The sequence below is a fragment of the Lycorma delicatula genome, chromosome 3 (assembly GCF_047948215.1).
Source record: "Lycorma delicatula isolate Av1 chromosome 3, ASM4794821v1, whole genome shotgun sequence".
In the NCBI taxonomy this organism is placed as follows: domain Eukaryota; kingdom Metazoa; phylum Arthropoda; class Insecta; order Hemiptera; family Fulgoridae; genus Lycorma; species Lycorma delicatula.
In genome coordinates, this window is record NC_134457.1 from 28443236 (window position 1) to 28457476 (window position 14241).

Here is a 14241-nt window from a genome sequence, read left to right on the forward strand (position 1 = left end):
AAAAAAAAGAATGAAACAAAAATAACAAATATTTGATGAATAAGCTATAATATATATACACACACACATATATATATATATATATATACATATATAATGACATACCTGTCTTTCATTCGGAATTTTTATGTTTGAATCCCAGTCAGATTCGGGAATTTTCGATAACTACGACATAATTTTTATTATAAAAAATAGTGACTATATTTGGACAGTTAGCCTGTTGACTGACGAATAAATAAATAATATAGACTAATAATTTCCTATCTTTCTTTAGTATAATAGTTTTACTTTTCTTTTTTTGTTTCAATGATAAACTTATATTTTCATTGTATACAACTAATATTATTTTACTGCTATAAAACAGTACATCATCTTATCATCAATCCTTTTTCTTCTTAACATAAAAGTTATTTTAATAATGTACCATTTAATTTTTGTCTAATAATGTATAATTATTATACTAATTTTTGTTATTTGGCTCATCAAAATTAACACAATCTTTTAGGTTTAAGTTTTAGAAATAAAATTGAAAAAGTCTTTAACTTAAAAACTGACTAACAGTGGAAAACTATTACTTCTAAAACATCCAAACTGGAAAGTAATGATAAAATATTAATTATAAAGAAGTAAATATGACAAATTTTTTTGCTGTAAGCAATATTAAACAAGCCAAATTTTTTTGATAATTTCATCACATAAGCTTGAAGCTTGCGATATGGAGATAGAATTTTGTAGCATATAAAAATGCCAAGCTTGATCGGAATTTGAACCCAGGATCTCCAGATGAAAGGCCGAGATACTACAATTCCGACACGGATATCGGAATTTGATTTAGCAATTCAAATTATTGAGTTAAAAATGGAAAGATGAAATTCCCACAGTAATATTATAATTGAAACAATCTATATAAAGTAATATCAAGAGCATTTTACAAGCACCGAAAATAGTATTTAAGATCTCAGTAAGTTTAGGTGAGTACGTGAATTCACAGTAATTGCATCTTACCATTAAAGGTGTTTAAACTCAATTCGTGTGGTAAGAATAATATAATTAGATCTTTTTTTATGATTCATTGATAACATATACTGAAAACTTGGGTGTGGGAATATGGAACAGAAATTTTTTAACTTACAAAAAAAATATGTATTCCTGATCGGATTCGAATCTGGAACCTTTTGGATAAAAAACTGATTTGTTGTTACCATTGTGCATCGGAAATCGCCAGATTTACTTCACCAGTAGCTAAATAGTTAACTAAATAGATACCTAAATTTAAGTAACATATTTAATTTTAAGTTATATGTAGATTTTTTAATTCAAAAGAATATCGTTTGAATTAAAACAAGCAAGATTCTAACTCTAATGCTTTACATTATTGAACATATCCTGTGATTTTAAAAGTGAAATGCAGTAAAAAAAATCTTTTAAATAAAGTACTTCTGTAATATTTATAATTTGATAATTCAAATTTTCCTTTATAGCAGACTATAATAATAATAATACATATAACAAAATAGATATTAAAATTAATTGATCATTAGCTACATATTTCATATAATTAAATTCAGCATCCTGTCAAGTTTGACAAATTGGCAAGTAAATAATTAAATTACAAAGTAACTTACACAATTAATTTCAATTTAATAATTTACAGAATAGAATGGACTACATAGTTCAAGCGGTGGTGGTTTTGGTGCACCAAACTATATTATGGGAACCATCTAGAAGCAAGTTCGAAAGTCGATTACCCTATTAAGACCACCTGTATTGCTGCTAATTAACACTTCATTTTTCATCTTAATTAAAAAAAAAATAATATAAAAAATTAAAAACATATTCATTTTATTATTTTTATGGCTATAAGCAAATTTTGATTAGTATTTATCAAGCCGGGGTTGTATACAGTTGTTCTACAAATTGATAAACTAATTAAGCCGTAACTGGTTTTACTGATGTAACTGAACATTAGCTTCGGCATATTACATATAAACTCCCAGAAAAACGTGTACTCAACAGTTTATAGTCATCCCCAATAAGAAATAGTGATTAAAAAATATCGTTTGGAAAATATTAACGAGAAAACCAATAAGTAAATCAACGAAATTAGCAACAGCCAATCAAATTCTTATATAAATCATACTACGAGGGTATGTGAAAAAATAAAGAGAAATTTAGATTTCCCTCCCAATCACATGTATGGCAGCAATGATTGTTCTGCTACAACTCATAACCTCTATCAGCTGTTCTTTGAAAGTATTGTTTCATTGTTAACTACTTGTGATTGTGTTTAAAATGAGTGTTCCTTTGTTTGATTGCACCAAAGAAGAAATGCGAGCAGTGATACATTTCCTCAGTTCAGAAGGGGCGAAACCAGCAGAAATTATTCGACAACTAGAGCAGCAATATGGAGAGAGTTATTTGAGTGAAAGCAAGTTCTACGAATGGGTTGATCTCTTTAAAAATGGTAGAATTTCTCTCTGTAATGAAGAACGGTAATGTAGGCCTTCCACTTCAAAGACTAACGTTAATATTGAAGCGCTTAAAAAAATGATTCTCGGTAATCGACGAATTACAGTTAATGATATTGCAATTACCTCGGGCTGGAGACCGCCTGGGCAGTTGATTGGCCGGAGGTAGGCGTATTGGTGTCGAACCACGGTTAGATAGAAATTGTGGTGATTATTTGAATGTTAGCAATCAGCGTAACGGCGAATGCACTGCTGAGGGCATGGGTTACCATGCAGCCGTGAGGTGTAGCGCCGTTTAGAGAGGGTAGTTTGAACGAGCACACGACACTGTCGGCGGAATGGCGACTACACTGCCGAGGGCGTGGATCCCATCAGCCGTGAGGTGTAGCGGTATCTCGACGATGGTTGAAGAAAGTAAATGTGACTCTGCGTGACTCTGCTCAATCGCAGAGTCACGCAGAGTCATCGCAGAGTTCCAGCGTTCAAGTCTTAGTAAAGACAGTTATTTATACACGGATTTGAAAACTAGATAGTGGATGCCGCTTTGGTGGTTGGGTTTCAATTAACCACACATCTCAGGAATAATCGAACTGAGACTGTGCAAGATCACACTTCATTTACACTCACACATATCATCCTGATTCATCCTCTGAAGTATTACCTGAAAGGTAATTATTGTAGGCTAAACAGGAAAAAAAAAGGAATATGAACTGAAGTAGAGTTCAGTCCTTTGTCTTCAAGATCTCGTTTTTAGTTGCTGGATCATCCTTCGTACAATCAAGACCTGGCTCCAAGCGATTTTCATCGTTTTGGCCCATTAAAAGAAGAGTTGCGAGGGAATCATTATCGAGGCCTTGAGGAGCGGTGAAAAGTTTTCTGTACAACAGATCGAAAAATTTCTTTCAGGAAGGAATTAAAAAGTTGGTTAAAAGATGGACTAAGTGCACAGAAGTAGGAGGGGATTATGTTGAAAAATAATGCATGTATCATTTATGTAAATACAAACATATGTATTAATTTTTTTTTAATTTCAGTTTACTTTTTGACTTGGTCTCCTAATACTGTATATAGATATTTAATTGAATAATTAGTGTTAGGCCCTGATCGCTCAACGCTGTGTTTTTTAAATAACTATGCTAAAAAAGAAAAAGATTTTAAAAGCTATTATGAATAGACTTACCATTTAAACTCATAGAATCGTATTGCTCCGTTTGTAATGGTTCTCGATAAATTATTGGATCCATACCAGAAAAATCGGCAACTGTCCCAGTATAAAGTACATCATCTGAAAATAACAATAACATATTAATGGCAAAAATTAAATAAACAATATTTATACATACATCAAACATATATTCAAATATACATATAAAAAGAATAAATTTTCGTTTTATTTAAGCCAGAAATATTTTACTAATTTAATTTAAATCGGTTTTCTTAATTTCAAGCTTGAGTGTTGCCTTATATTCATGAGAGGAACTAGACGAACAAATATAATAATGCCAGAATAAGATAAATGAATAGTCAACTTTTAATATTTGTTATTATTTTTATTGTATATAATTTTAAAAGTATTATTAGTTTAACTTATATACATTTTTTTACAATTATTGGCCTGTTTATTAAATTAATTCTTACAGATTAAAAAAATGTGATGGGACATCACATAACTTCCTTGTACGCCTATTAAATTGCATAAACACATTTTTTTTAAATGAAAAGTACATAAAATTCTATTTCATTAATAACTTCTGATATTTTTTCATATTTTGTATTTCAATTTTTATTATTGAATTATTATTTATTATAACATTTTTTTTTATAATCTGAGGTTAATAATTATTAATAAATCAATATATTTATAATAAAAAAATAAAAAGTTAAAAAAAGGAGATAAAGTAGGATTTTAACCGATGTGCCTTCCCTTTATAAAATCTAAATATTTCATTAATTAAAATTTTATTTGGCTATAAATCTGGAATCAATGAAAATAAGTACCGCTTATTTTAATGAGGGCTTACTACTGCAGTTAAAAAAAAGTCCAAAATGCAAATGTTTTTGATTTTGAGGTTTTTTTGGACACTTTTCGCCAAGTCGATTGCAAACAAAATGGGAGTTGCATACTAGATGTTATAACAGTCCTAAATTCAAAATTTCAACATCCTACGGCTAATCGTTTTTGACTTATGCGAGATACATACGCACGTACGAACAGATGTCACGCCGAAACTAGTCAAAATGGATTCAGGAATGGTCAAAATGGATATTTCCGTTGAAATCTGAAAACCGAATTATTCGCGATCTTCGCGAATTATTTCTTCTAAATTTCTTCGCGAATACTTTACTTCGAACAAGGAAGTAAAAAGGATCTAGATTAATAAGAAACCTTTTGTTAAAATTATATATACAATTTATGAAAATATGTTGACTAGTTATGAAAACAAATTGAATCTCTCATTTTGAGAATATTTGTTAAATTTTATCCCAACTTGCCCAAACTGAAAACTAAATTAATTAAAATTAATTTGATAATTACCTGAAGTTCTAACTGTCAAAAAAGTAATAATCAATACATCATAACTTGCTAATACATCATTATTTTTTGCTAATTCGCAAAATTTTAGATAAACATATTAAAATACAAGTAATCTTCTATATACAATCTACTGATAATTTAATGATACGGTAAAATAAAATATAGGATTCGGTAGAGGTAGAATAAAAAACTATACACTTTATAAATATACAACAATAAACTACTACAGAACACTTGTTATCTGTTTTATATATATATCAAGCAGTGTCTGCGCGTCTGTTACATTTTCACGCAAAAACAACTCTCTCGATTGAACTGAAATTTTGCATGAACGTAGTTTTTATACTTGGAAAGAACATAAGAGTACTGCGTTAAGAAATATTTTATCGTTTCAAGATGACGGCCGTATTAATGGCTTACAATAACAAACGGATTATTTTCCTTGCCGATTTCAACTTTACTGTTGCAAATCGTTGGTGAAACTGAATTCAAAAAATTGTCTTGTTTGACTTTTTTACATGACTATCCAAAAAGGAGTGTAATGCATTTAGGGTATATGTTTATTCGTTCCACTAGCAGCTCAACGACCGAACCAATTTAGATGTATGGCTTTGGCACTTTGGAATTCTTACGTCACCGGGAGTTCATAGGCAGTATAAATATATATATATATATATATATATATATATATTAATAAATTCATTAAAGTTTGTCCTTCAACCGTCAAATCTCCACTACTACATGTATATTTATTTTTATAAATATACATGTCGTAGTGGAAATTTGCGGGATGAAGCAAAAACTTTAATGAATTAAACTAATGAACTGTGAAATGTGAGCCTTTACAACTGTGTGAGCTGGATTTGAACTGAATGATTCGAATAAATCAAATGAATAATATTTAAAAAATAATAGAATTAAACTTAAGTTAAATAAAATAAACTAATATTAAATAAATTAAAAAAAAAAATGTTTCATAAAAATTTATATTTAATAATAATGAATAATGGGCTTCCCATGGAAAACTGAGTGTGAGGCTAGAGTGGTGAGGTGACAGAAACATCTCGTGCGAGGCTAGACCACTAATCACCATAAAATGGTAACAAACGGTGTTCCTGGGGCGCTGTTTTGGAAGGTGCAATGGGATGTTCTTATAATATCTCTGTACATAATCGTCCGATTTTCAAAATTCAAACGGAATATTTGTTAATAGGTTGAAGGCTAACTTTTGCATACAACAGGTACACTCTCGGTCTAACAGGTAACGGTTATTCGAAAATGTTATATCTTTGCAACCAATCTTCCAATTTTCAAAATTCTAACGAGGTATTTGCTAGTATACGAAAATCATGATTGAACCAAACCAGAACAAAAAGAGCAATGTTTGTAAGAAATGTCTTTTTTCAGCAGTCGTGTTTTTTAATTTTTAATATTAATTTCTTGTTTGATATCTCTTTTGGTTATTGAGAAAAGTAGCTTTAAAATTGTAAAGGTAAACGGCACGACAGCTTAATTAATACAGCCACTTTCAATGTTATCGTGTATGCGATGCCACTGGCTGCACCTGCCTGCAGTTACATGATTAAAAAATAAAAATATGAGAAACGAAGTACGATCACCTCCTCGAGGTGCTTGTCAGGCAACGCTAAAAACTGTGCAAAAAACACTTTTGTACCTAAACAAAGGACGGGTAACCAGCTATAATTGCTAGTTTTAAGGTGGGGGGGGGCGACTATTTCGAAACCCCCATACTTCAGATCACTTAAAGTTCCAAGTTCCGTGTAGACCAAACTGTTGCTCTAAAGAAATTATAATGCACTGATATTTGTTATAAATTGAATACTTTTTATAACTAACATGTAATAAATGTATATAAATACATTATTAAGCTTCCACATCGGACAAAATTATAAAAATATAATAATATCTAATCCAAATGGATGTATTTTATATTTAGGCTCTAAATAAATAATTATTATTTAGAACCTATCATTTCGTTAGAGCTCAGGCTGGACAAGACTAATTTTCAAATAATTATCGTTAGGAAAATAATCTGTTGGAAGATATAAGATTTTTTTTAAATAAGTAAAAAAAATATTACTAAGACTACCCAAATCCATTAGATTTCATGGTATTTTTAGAAACATTTCTGTTCGGTTGTTTATACATTAAAAATGTTAATTGAAAATAAAATAAAAATTTTGAATATAAATACGTAGCCAATACTAAATTGTTGATAATGATATCCTTGAAACAAGGAAATGAAACAACGAATGACGACACCGTAACAAATATGAAAACAATTATTCTAAATGATGTGCAAGAAAACTAAACTTTCTTTTGATAAAAGAAAAATAAGTTGCCGAGTAATAATAAACTTAATTTTTTTATCCTAAGTTTAACGGAATAACAAATACTTAATTAAAGTAACGGCTGTTCCATACTAAAATAGTTAACAGGAACATAAACCAATGCTTGTTTGTTTATAACGGTAGATTTTTTATTTAATTACATTATTTAATTACAACTTCAAGGTCCTCTTTATTCAACGTAGGATATGTTTATTTTTGTAGTATAGACCAGTTTTAACGAAGGAATCACTGCTTTTTATAGAAAATAAAGAACAATGAAACTTAAACAAATAATTAATTAATCATGTAACTCTGTAAAAAAAAAAAGTAAAAAAGAGACATTAAGAAAAACACAATTACAGAAAACCTCTACAGTGTAGTTTATATTTATAAAACAATGCAATCACATCTTTTGAGAGTAAATTAATTATTTTTATGTAAACAAAAATAAATAAATAAAATGAAATGCTTTCTGGTAACAAAATTATCCATTCGGGGTGGTAGTAAAGAATTCAAACACGAAGAATTTCAAATTAAAGAAATTATTTTATATTTCTACACTCAAATAAAAAAAAAAAAAAACAAAGAAATCGAAAAGATCTATATACTCAATATAGAAACAAAATCAGACTCACTCCTCATTAAAATCAATTTTAATTTCTTTAATTTGACTGTGCTAAGATAGCATAATAATTAGTCTTTTAATTGAGATCTGACGAAAAATATACTCTATTTTAGAGATTTTTTTTAAAATTTTATACTAATAAGTTAAAAAACTTAGTTGTCGAAGTGGGATGATATGATTCTATAGAAAGATTTTCATTTTAATAGATTTCATAAGAAAGCTACCTATTGTAATGAGTACCTCCAGGAAACTTACGGAAAATTTCGACATATCTTCGCGTTTTACATTCCCCAGACCCCAAAACTACCGTCAGTTCAAAAGTTAATATATTTATATTTCACTTTCTTTTAAACACGATAACTGCTGTAATTTTGCACCAATCACTTTAAAATTAATACGTAAAACATAACGACCCAAAATCTCGGTCGAGTCTGTTAATGGGCAAAATCTGGCCATAGGGGTGGAAATGGGGAGGCTCTTTCGAAAAAAAACAAAATGTCGCTATAACTTTCTTAATAAGTAAAATATCGAATTCGTTTAAAGTTCCTACTATTCTTTTGATAAAGGCCTAAAAACTTATCGAAGTAAAGTTTTTTGATATCACCACCATTAGCCCAGGGGGTGGAAAAAATGGAGTTTCGAAGACAAAAATAAATCATACCTCCCTTAATAGACAAGAGTATCGAATCGGTTTAAAGTGGTTGTTAGTCTTCTAAACATTACCTAAAACGTTTGTCTATAACAATTTTTGATATAACTGACTCTTACGGCAAGGAATGACCAAAATGTTGCTGGATTGTCATATGCTAAACAAGTGAAAATCTTTTCACATGCAACCATTGTCGTATTGAGTAAATTTGAAGTTTTTTTTAACTTAGGGTGGAAAAATCTTTTTTGTTTCCTACTTAGCACCGATGAAATCTATCTCCGCCTTCCGGCGTGCCGAAAGGGATTTTTTTTTCATTTATACTCTTTTTAGTTTGTTTAGAAATTTCTTAGTTGATAAGTTTTGTTGAGGTGAAAATTAAACTTTTAATCTACATTTTTTATTTACATTTATGTATGTTATTTTAATCTTTTTTTTGATTATGATATAATTTTTATAAGATTATGATACCTTAGGGATAACAGCATTATAAATCTGGAGAGTTATTATTGATAAATTTGTTTGTGCCCTCGATGTTGGATTAAAAAAAAAAACTAGTAACGTTTTTAATTCTGAAATAAGTCTTAAATTCCTTATCTTCAATTCTGGAGTACTAAATGAATAATTAAAAAAAAAAATATATTTTTTTAATCACTCATAAGACACAAACGATTTGATATCTTCACGAAGATTCTAAAACTTTTAAGTGCTATAAAAATCAACAATCACACTGTATTTATTAATTTAATTTGTAAAACGAGATATTTTTTCCCTTGTTATTCAATGATAACTACTTTTTTCAATATTTCCAGTGGCTCAAATTTAAATTTATATAAAATTATATACTCATTTTTATTTTAATAACTAACAGTTTATTAAATAGCTTTTAAATCTAATAAAATATTTTTATTATATTTTAGTAATATTAGGCTGTCTATAAAGTATTGATTTCTGACGGGTCGTTAAAAGATGTATGCGGTTTGGCGTTGTCAGCGTGGTATACAACACCCTTTCTGTTGACCAGTGCAAGCCGCTTCTTTTGAATTGCTAGGTACAACTGCGCTAATTGTCGACAGTACGAGATCTGAGTCTATCATTCTGCATGGCGGCAGCAGCTCGTGATGTACGATGCCCCCTTCCTATCCCATCAAACGCACAGCATAACCTTCATGGACGTCAGTGTGGGCATTACCACAGTCTGTGGAGCTTCTCCTCGCTTCGACCAGGATCTTTTTTGCTCACTGTTGTCGAAGGTTATCCGCTTTTCATTACAGTTGATCAACTACTTCAGAAACGGTTCAATTTGGTTACGTTTCAGTAGAGATTCGCAAATATAAATTCGATCGAGTAAATTTTGCTGTTCCCATCATTTGGCATCCAAATGTCGAGCTTCTTTTTATAGCCAGCTTTTTCCATATAGTTTAACACTGTTTAGTGATGGATGTTTAGGTCAATGGCGAATTTCCTTCCATGCGGATTTCCTTCGATGTTTGTCAGAAAGCGCTCGCTAAGTCGTGCGCAAAAGGCTCAATATTTTTCAAACTACCTATTATACAAAAAAAAAAACCCTAAATTAAATGAAAGGTTTTCATACTCGTACAATTTTTAAATTAGTTTTTAACATTTTTATTCGTTACACCATTTGATTAGTAATAAAGGATATTATTTTATTGTTTTTCAAATTAAAGAAAATGTCACATGCTCTCCGCCCTAACTAGCAAAAATGACAAACCGTTTGGTATTATCTTCATGAAAATCACCCGTCAGGAATTATATGGGAATAAACAAACAACATACCATCAAAAACCATCACACTACTTTTGAAGAACATGGATAACAAGGTCAATTTCTTTACGATTGGCTTATATAAAAACTAACGAATGTGGTCATAGTATAAACCTAGACAGCACCAATTGATGGAGTATTCTATGGGTGAGATATTTTCATTTAAGAGTTGTACAACATTTTAAATGAGAAATGAATGTTAGGATAGCTTTTAACGGAAAATTAATGAAACAAATTAAATTTCAGTCGGAGAAATGTGGTGGATAAAGAACATTTTGCAATTAAGACAGAAGCACGAACGAATGGACTTATACAATTTACTATAATTTGATTTATATTTTGTTAACGTAATTCTAATATGTATTTTATAATTCAGATCTATTCTTGGTTCCCTATATCTTTACTGATGAGGTTGAAACTTTAATAACTAGCTTCATAATGACGATAAAAAATTCTGGTTGGTCTTATTATATTCCTCATTAATTTATTTTTTAGTTAACTTACAAATTAATTTCATAAACTTCAGTGTTTAATTATTAGCAAAAAATATTAATTAATAAAAAAAAGTAAAAAAAAAACTTAATGATATTATTTTTAGGCTGTTATATACCCAACTAAATTTAATATCCGTGAGCAAAAAAAAAAAAATCTTGGCAATTAAATTACTCTTTTTCATTTTCCTTATCAAATTAAAAGGTTTTTCAGTTATCAGTTATTTTCCAAGTAATAGCTATTGATAGAGAAATACTTATAAATAAAATCTGAAAAAGAGATTGTATATATAAATAAAAGTAATTAAAAATAATCCTCATTAAGATGATTACTTCTAATCTTAGGGTTTGAAGTGGTATTTTAAAAGAAGAAAATTCTTATTATACTTTATAATTAATCAATGGGAAGGGGAGAAATTCTGTAACATTACATAACATAGCATTGTATTGTATGGGCTGTATTGTTGACTGATGTTCTCATTCAGACAATGAGCTAGCTAAACATTTACTTAGTTACTGTACATCACCCGCTCTGACACAAAAAATTAATAAAAATCTTTATTTACAAATATAAATTAATCCACAACACAATAATGATTATATTTTTCATTATTAAACGAAGTTTTTTGTTCAGCTTATTAGAATAAACTTACCCGATTTTTAAATAAAAAAAGCTAAACGAGCCTTCAGTAAGAAATATAATTTATTTACATCAAAAATTAATTTAAATGTCAGGAAAAGATTTTTGAAAGTGTATGTTTGGAGTGTCGCTTTATATGGAAGTGAAACTTGGACATCGGGAGTATCTGAGAAGAAAAGATTAGAAGCTTTTGAAATGTGGTGCTATAGGAGAATGTTAAAAATCAGATGGGTGGATAAAGTGACAAATGAAGAGGTATTGCGGCAAATAGATGAAGAAAGAAGCATTTGGAAAAATATAGTTAAAAGAAGAGACAGACTTATAGGCCACATACTAAGGCATCCTGGAATAGTCGCTTTAATATTGTAAGGACAGGTAGAAGGGAAAAGTTGTGTAGGCAGGCCACGTTTGGAATATGTAAAACAAATTGTTAGGGATGTAGGATGTAGAGGGTATATTGAAATGAAACGACTAGCACTAGATAGGGAATCTTGGAGAGCTGCATCAAACCAGTTAAATGACTGAAGACAAAAAAATAAAAATTAAAAATAAAAAAAAATAATAAATTTAACTGAAATATTTATTATTTCATAAAATAATCAATAAATGGAAAATTTCTGGTCAAAAAATACCTAGGTTTGAAAAGCAGAGTCACGTTTTACCAGTATTATTAAGTTTTAAACTAATCGGTAAAGATATAATGCACCAAAGATATATAAGATTTATAAAAAATGAAGAACAGCATTTGAGTGTAATATAATAAAAAAAATAAATAAATAAAAATAAAAAACGATAATTTTTATTTTATAGGAAAAATAATCAGTGTTATATATAAACCCGTATCTCTCTCTTTTTCTGTTTAGCTTCCGGTACCATCGTCACGTATTACGTCAAAAGATGAACGAGGATAATATATATAGAATGTAAATGAACTGTACTCTTGTACAGTCATATGTTATAAAATAGGAATAATAAACAATTTTTTTAATTTAACTTACACATAAGAGAGGTTGTTCAAAACCAATCTAAATTTATCCATACTACACTACTTATTTTAGGTTGATAAAAACTTATCCGCTTGTATTACCTGTCTGACCTTGCGATATATTACGCTGAAGCAAACTGCAGCTTACAGCTGTATTTAAGATATATATACCTGTGGTATTAAATTTACCGGATCTTATAAATATTGTAATAACACAAAGAAGTAAAAATAATGTATTATAAAAACAAAAATTGCATGCGACATGCTTTAAATTACTTGTAAGTAGTATTTTACACGCAATATTCACGTCACAGCAATTTACTTAAGAACCAAAATTAAATTTTACATACACAAAAAAAAAAGCCACATAAACGATAATAAATTATGTATATATTAGCATCCCTGTCGCGGCTTTGCCCGCGCTATAATGTTATTTACGTTTCCCGTCGCGGTCAATTTTTTTTTAATAATGTTTTAGTCAAGTAAATTGTCAAGGAAATTGGAAGAAAAATTGTTCAAATGTTTTTTAATTTTTTCATTCCCTTTCAAGGTCGAATTTGAAAAATCTATAAATTGGTTTTTAGGTTCTTGTACGAAGTAAAGGAAGTATTGTGATCGCGATAAATGTCGGTTTTCAGATTTCAACCGAAATATCCACTTTGACTAGTTTCGGCGTGACGTCTGTACGTACGTATGTACTCACATAACTCAAAAACAATTTTGAGTTTTGAGATTTTGAATCTTGGATTTAGGACTGTTGTAACATCTATCTGTGCATCTCCTCTTCTAATTGCAATCGACTGGATCAAAAGTGTTCAAAAAACCCAAAATAAAAAAATAAAAAAATAGGATTTTGAACTTTTTCTTAACTGCAACAATAAGCCCTCATTGAGAGATTTTCAACGATATATCATAAATGGTAATTATTTTCATTGGTTCCAGAGTTATAGCCAAATAAACGTTTAATTAATGAAATATTTGGAACTTACAAAGGGAAGGCACATCGGTTCAATCCAACTTCATCTTGTTTTTAATTTTTTTTTTTAATTTAAATATATTGATTTATTAATAGTTATTAACCTGTGATTATAAAAATAAATTACAATAAATAATAATTCAAAAATAATAATAAAAATAAAATGAAGAAATATCAGAAGTTATTAGTGAAACAAAATTTTATGTACTTTTCATTTAAAAAAAAAAAAGGTGTAATTTAATAGGAGTATAAGGTAGTAATGTGATGACTACATAAGATTTTTTAGATATTCACATAAAGATTATAAACATCAAAATCAAGATATCTTCATTTGTTACCGAGAAATTAAAAAAAAAACATTGCCATTTTAACCCTTTATACTCGGAATTTCAAGAATCTAGAAATTGGTTTTTAGATATTAAAATCAAGTTGTATCTTCATTTGTTACCAATGAATAGAAAAAAAAATAATTGTAAATTTAATTGTTGCTCCATTTTAACGCTTTAAACTTGGAATTTAAAAAACTTTTCTTACGTGCACTAACACCATAAGAAGAACGTGTACACAAATTTTCATCAATTTATCTTTAGTAGTTTTTGCTGGGCGTTGATTATGAATCACTCACGATATATATATTTTTTTTTTCAACTGTTATTAGTTAAAAATTCCAATTTAACCTTTAATTCAATTAATCAAAAATCCTATATCATAAACCTGAAAAAATGTCATTAGATTTAT

General features: G+C 29.0%; 1 protein-coding gene across 1 annotated transcript in view; it reads right to left on the minus strand.

Moving 5' to 3' along the window:
- The window catches only part of LOC142320865 (semaphorin-1A-like), a 465152-nt gene that overhangs the window by 82638 nt on the left and 368273 nt on the right, over window positions 1-14241 (minus strand). The window contains exon 6 of the mRNA XM_075358842.1: window positions 3649-3753. Coding sequence (XP_075214957.1) covers window positions 3649-3753 — 105 coding nt within the window. The remainder of the gene's footprint in view (window positions 1-3648; window positions 3754-14241) is intronic.